The 6,234-nt window shown below is 39.4% G+C and overlaps 1 protein-coding gene across 1 annotated transcript; it reads left to right on the top strand.

The window, feature by feature from the left end:
- Positions 1 to 517: 517 nt before the first annotated feature.
- On the top strand, positions 518 to 6,234 carry creb3l3l (cAMP responsive element binding protein 3-like 3 like). The gene is made up of 10 exons (XM_037680329.1): positions 518 to 647; positions 2,266 to 2,406; positions 2,622 to 3,015; positions 3,113 to 3,219; positions 3,404 to 3,496; positions 3,839 to 3,945; positions 4,056 to 4,124; positions 4,224 to 4,308; positions 4,412 to 4,505; positions 4,641 to 6,234. Exons 1-10 carry the CDS (start codon positions 645 to 647, stop codon positions 5,030 to 5,032), a joined length of 1,485 nt encoding a protein of 494 aa, XP_037536257.1. The 5' UTR covers positions 518 to 644; the 3' UTR covers positions 5,033 to 6,234.

The following is a 6,234-nucleotide window of genomic DNA, read 5'->3' as shown; positions in this document are numbered from 1 at the left end:
TGTGTGTGTGTGTGTGTTCAGGTTTTGCTGAAACAAAAGTAACACTGAATTTCAGTTTATGCTATATCTACACTAATGTGCAGCCTGAAATAAATTTAAATGAGAAACTCAAGTAGTCTTTGCTCATTAAATAATTAAGGTTGATAATAGTTTTATTCATGTACACTTTGTAATTGCATTTATGATTGAGGATTGTTTATACTTTACAATTAGACAACTGCTTATCCCGTCTTGTCATTAAAGACATTAAATATATGCTGCATTCACTGGCATGTAAAAATCTGTTTTTTACAAAGCTGTTTAATTTTCTACAGCAAATATAAAAATTAATACAGATTAATGCTATTTTGCACTAAATTTGTTTGAACTAAATAAAATTGTAATTACATGTTTTATTCATTTTTTAAAAATAATAAATAAATAATGTTTTTTACATATTCATCCGCATTCTACTACATTTCCCAGAATTACACAAGAAGGTCACGTAATCTGCACTCATTTCCGCCTTTGCGTGATGACGCATTTTTTGCCTTGTTGGAAGGTGATTTCGGTAGGAAGTGCTCGAACTGCAGACGGTCTTAGAAGAAAATAGCTGAGTTGTGAAACCGGGAGACGCCTGGACGGATATTGTCTTCTGTCACCAAATGGTGAGAAAATACACTTGGAGCTCTTATAGACATTTATCAACGTTTCTTTAATACTACTAGGGACCACGCCCTCAAAAAATGTTGATATTTGTCACAAGCAGTCGAGTCTGCGGCTAATCCAAGACGTTTCCTGCTTTTGTTGTTTGCTAGCATTAACGCCACGTTTGCAGTTGTAGTTTTTGACCGTATTTTTACGAATCGCGCTGTTTGTGTCTTCTTTAGCGGAGATTTTAACAGTTTAACGTTACAAAGACCCGATTGTTCTTTTGTAAAACACCCAGCTTTCATAATATACAAGAAATCCATCGTCCATTCTCATCTCGTTGGTATTTTCACATTCTTTTCACTTCATCATATTGAACTCATTACCTAATGATTGTACGTGTTATTTGTTTGGATATTCGGATGTTGTGAAGGTCTCGTGACACTTGGCTGGTGGGGGCGGGGCTCATTAGAGGATGAGGTCATGATGAAATCTTACTGGTGATGAGGTCATGATGAAATCTTACTGGTGATGAGGTCATGATGAAATCTTACTGGTGATGAGGTCATGATGAAATCTTACTGGTGATGCAAAACCAAACACTTTAAAGGAGAAAATGTCAAATTTTCAACAATTTTCCATATTCTAATTTTACGCTGCCACGTGGAGCCTAACACCATCAAATCTGAGGAGCTCTTTGTCTCTTCAATGAGTTGCCCTGAAAGCAGTGTGATACCACACCAGGGGGAAACTGTGCCTTAATGTGACCATCTAACTATGATATTACTTTCAAAATGCACACACATGCCATGTCCAATCTAAAGTAAGATGATTGAGACATTCGGGACTGTCAACCAAACAACAAGGGATTCATTGTTTTGACAAGGTGGACCAATCGCATAATTCCAGCACATACAATTGCGTCAAGAAAACGACTGAATAAAAATAACAATAACTATTAATGTTTTATTTGCGATCAATTTCAGCAGTATCATTTTTAGAAATAACTGCTGTGGCGCAACTGGTAGAGCTTCTGCCTCTCAACGCGCAGGTCCCCGGTTCAAATCCCAGTTCAGGGGCCTTTCTGGGTTGAGTTTGCATGTTCTCTCCGTGCATGCGTCGGTTTTCTCCGGGTACTCCGGTTTCCTCCCACAGACCAAAAACATGCATGTTAGGCTGATTGGTAACTCTAAATTGTCCCTAGGTGTGAGTGAGACAGTGAATGGTTGTTTGTCTCTGTGTCCCTGTGATGGACTTGTGCCCTGTCCAGGGTGTACCCCGCCCCTCGCACTGCGATAGCCAGACATGGGCCCCGGCAACCCCCGTGACCCAAAATGGAAGAAGCGGGTAAAAGATAATGGATGGATGGATCAAATGGTCCAAACTCTGCCTCTCTATAAAATTGCAAACTTCACCAAGCACACTTTTTAAATGTATATTTCTAATAAATACCTAACAATCAAATGAGCTGTTGTAAAATATAATTTCTAAACTGCAGAAAGTCTTTGCCATAATAAAATCGCATCAACAAAAATGTTGTTTTTATTGTGCAGCACAAGAATGTTGTAAAATGAACATGGTGCTAGTGTAATCAAACTAACATTTTTTTGTGGCTTGTTTGCTGTTTTGTCTCAGACGTCAGTCACTGAGGACCTTCCAGACATGGATGGAGCAGATCTGTTAGGGCTGCTGTTCCACGATGGAGAGGATGGATCCACTGAGCCCTTTTTCACTGATGAGAACGGTCTCATTGAATCCTGGTTGTCTGAGCAAGATGTAAGACTTAAATTACCAAGATAAAAAAAATAAATTTGGAATGTTTCTGTTTAGACTGCTGCCAAATAAGAAATTTTTTGCACTATAGTATTTTATTTTTATTCATTAAAAGTACTTTTTAGCTTTTGCATCAACCTCTATTTTTAGTAGTCTAAAAATAGTATTTAAATATTAATTGTGCGCGACAGACTTCAACTGTTTTTTTTGTCTTTCAGATGCTGACGGGTTTGGACACTGAAGATTTTCTGTCCAGCTTGTTAGATGTAGAGGATAACATGAAGGCCTTCTGTCCTTCTCACTCTCCAGTGGGGAGTGACAGTGGCATTTCTGACGACAGCAGCACGGGGGCTGGAAACAACAACGTTCTGGGGTGCCCGAGTCCTCACGGCAGTGAAAGTGATGTTGTGCCCAGCCCTTCCTTTTCTCACCCTAGCCCGGTGTATTCAGATCCTGCTTCTACCTCAGCAGAGCTGCAAACGGAGTCCCTCGAGAGCTTTACGGTCCATGCAGATCACAGCTACTCCCTGCTGCAGAGCGGAGCCAGGGACATGGACGTGCTGGAGAGCGTGCGGGCCGAGAAGCCAGATATGGATGTCTTCATTGATTTGGGTATGTGTTGGTAAACTTCTAAGAATGTGACTGCATGTTAACCTAGAAGATCAGAATCAGATTAAGTTTATTTCAAAAGAGCAATTTGATGTAACAGATGACCTGGTGAGTGAAGAAATGGAGGAGGACGTCACCAGCGAGCTGCCCTACACTCTGGCCATAGAAAACTCTGCTCAGGATTCAGAGCTGGACAAAGAAGACCAAGTCAGTTTCACTTGCTAACATACCAAAACACTACTGAACCTAATGTAGTTGAACCTAAAGTAGTTACTTTCCCAAATGTTGTTGTATTTAGGTGCAATGACAATAAAAGTATTCTATACTACTGTATATTTTATATTACTGGACCATAAGAATGTGACTGATGCATCATTTTTCCTTCATCCAGTTCCAGTTTAAGGAAATTGTTCTCACTGAGGAAGAGAAGCGGCTTTTGGCAAAAGAAGGTGTTACCATTCCCACCCAGATGCCACTGACGAAGGTAATTTGGATTTTATTTTCCCATATTTACTTTATCTCTTACTGTCCTGATCTGTATTGCAGAATAGACCTAAAATAACATGTATAGCTCCAAAAAATTATAATTATGAAGGCATTATTATAATGTATGTATTCATAATTCATTCTTTCACTGTAATTCTGTAAGGCTTTTAACGTTCGTGAACAGGGTCATCTTTCTGTATTTTATCGCAATTATAGTTCTTTGTTTCCTTTTTAATGTTTATTTCTCCTTTTTTTACTACAAGGTTCAAGGTTGTTTCATGCGCATCTTCACCTGTCATGTCAGCATTGTGGTGAAAGCCGAGTTTACTTTGTGTAACAGGCCGAGGAAAGAACTTTGAAGAGGGTCAGGAGGAAGATCCGCAACAAGCAGTCTGCTCAGGAGAGCCGCAAAAAGAAGAAAGTGTATGTCGATGGACTGGAAAACAGGTGAGGACTGACTGGATCATTTTAGTAGTGACTTAAGTTCAAATGTTTTGCTTTACTTGCCTTCATGTGTTTACGAAAGAAAACTAATCATTAAAAATGTTATATAACAGGGTTGCCATTTGCACTGCACACAACCTGGAACTTCAGAAAAAAGTCCAGATGCTTCAGAAACAGAACATGTAAGGAGTCTTGTACATCCCTTCTTTATTTCTATGTGATTATCCCTGTAAATAAAGTGGAGCGTTGGGCATCTGAATGTGTTCCCTTTGTTCTTAAAGATCACTGATCGAGCAGCTGAGGAAACTTCAGGCTTTGGTGAAGATGTCAACTATGAAGGCCAGCACAAGCAGCACTTGCATCATGGTAAATTATCTCATCTCATTTGTTTCTATTTTTTGAACTCGAGACAGAAGGTTGACTAGTTTGCTGCTCTCTTTCTCATGCTCTATTTTGGTTTGTCTTCTAGGTGTTCCTGCTTTCTTTCTGTCTTATCATCTTCCCCTCAGTTAATCCATTTGGTGGAAACTCCAAACAGAATGAACTCTACACACCTTCATCCAGTAAGTTGTGCTAAAACAGAAAAAAATAAATATTGTTAGTTTATGCCCACAACAGTTTTGCTGCATCTCTTCTATTCTTTTTTTTTTCTTTATAATGCAGCTAACGTTAGCAAACCATTTCTCTCACTGTTGCAGTCTATTCCCGGAACCTGCGCTCGCTGCCCTCAGAAAGCCCGGATGCCGCAATTCACCTCAAGTCTGAGGACGAACCTCTGGTTTTGGTGCCCCAGGCAGTGGAAAACCCCAACGCCATTTTTGCAGGAGGTCAGAATAATCACACCCCTGATTACCAGAGGGTGGAGCAGGCCGACTCCGAGACAGGCGTCAACAGCAACTCCTCGGCAGACTTCCCCAGTCCCTCTCAAGCAGCTGAAATGAAGCCAGGGCCCCCTGGCAGTGTAGGGCCCCTACAAGAAGGACCCATGGAGGCTGTAGTGGCATACGAGGTCCCAGGATCCAAGGAAAACTGGATAGACCGAAGTCCTCCGTCTGTCATTTTACAGCAGCACCGCTCCGATGAGATGTAGACGGGGTGTTATCAAACGCATGACCAGCAGAGGGAGCCATATTTCTAATTGTACAAGAGGGAAACTTTTAAAAAAGGGGAAGCAGTCCTTGTTCAGAATCTGTCAATTTTCCATAACTTTTCCCCTCCATCAACCATATATAACATATACTGCAGTTACTTTACTTTCACTTTGATATTTATTGCTCCAAAAAGTTGAAAAACGAATGAGATTGATGTATCTCTGCAGCGAAAACTACTGTACGTACAAAACAAGGGTCAGTATAGGTTATCCCTGGTCTGCTGCAGGTTGCCTGCTACAGAAGGTTCTAAACTTATTTTAGGATGTGCAGACAGCCAAATTAATAAATAAGCTTAATATTGGTGGCTTGGGAACATTCACTTGGTTAGAAATGTTGCAGATAAGTACAACTTGATGCAAATATTATTTTACATGAGATTTTGCGGAGAGATTTATTTTGGTTTTGCCTCAAACATGTTGACACACTCCCCAAAATCAATATGCCTAGTTATGCTAAATTAAAAAAAAAAGAAAAAAGTCTGTACTTTTTTACTGCAGTCTAGCCTCCGTCATCAGTTTCCATCTGCTTGATCCTCATGAAGCTTGAACAAAGTGGTTGTTGGACCACTGTATGTATCGCTTTAGCCATTGCAGGACATTTGGCCATTTAGAAGACTTGTAAAGTTTCTTAGTACTTCCCTTGTAACAAGGGTGTCCATGTGTCTTTTAATTTGTGGAATGCTTTGTTTTTATGTTGTGCAGTCAACCAAGATGAAGTATAGAAATGCACACAGAACTCTTGACTTGAACGTTAAGCCCAGTCTGCAGTTTCCCTTTTTATAAATGTCTGGAGCATCTTATCACCAATGTGTTAGGAATAAGGGAGTTAATATATTTGCTCGGTAAACTTTGCAGTTGAGTATGCTGAAAATAATGTAATGACCTGTTTTGTCAGTGAAGCATTCTGTTATTTTTGTGTACTTTTTTTTTGTTACTGTCAGTAATTACTGGAATCTAAGTAATAATAATTTTGTAATAATAACAAGGCTGTGGGATTTTAAATGTTAATCAAGTCCAAACAAATGCACTGACATTTGACATAGTCCAAGATTCCTATGTAAATACGTTGATTGTTATTTTTTTCTGTACATATTAACTTTATGTATAAGACGTCTGAACATCTATAATAAACTTTTTTTATG

The sequence above is a fragment of the Nematolebias whitei genome, chromosome 8, assembly GCF_014905685.2.
Source record: "Nematolebias whitei isolate Nwh7 chromosome 8, NemWhi1, whole genome shotgun sequence".
NCBI lineage: Eukaryota > Metazoa > Chordata > Actinopteri > Cyprinodontiformes > Rivulidae > Nematolebias > Nematolebias whitei.
This window is presented reverse-complemented; position numbering and strand designations above follow the sequence as displayed.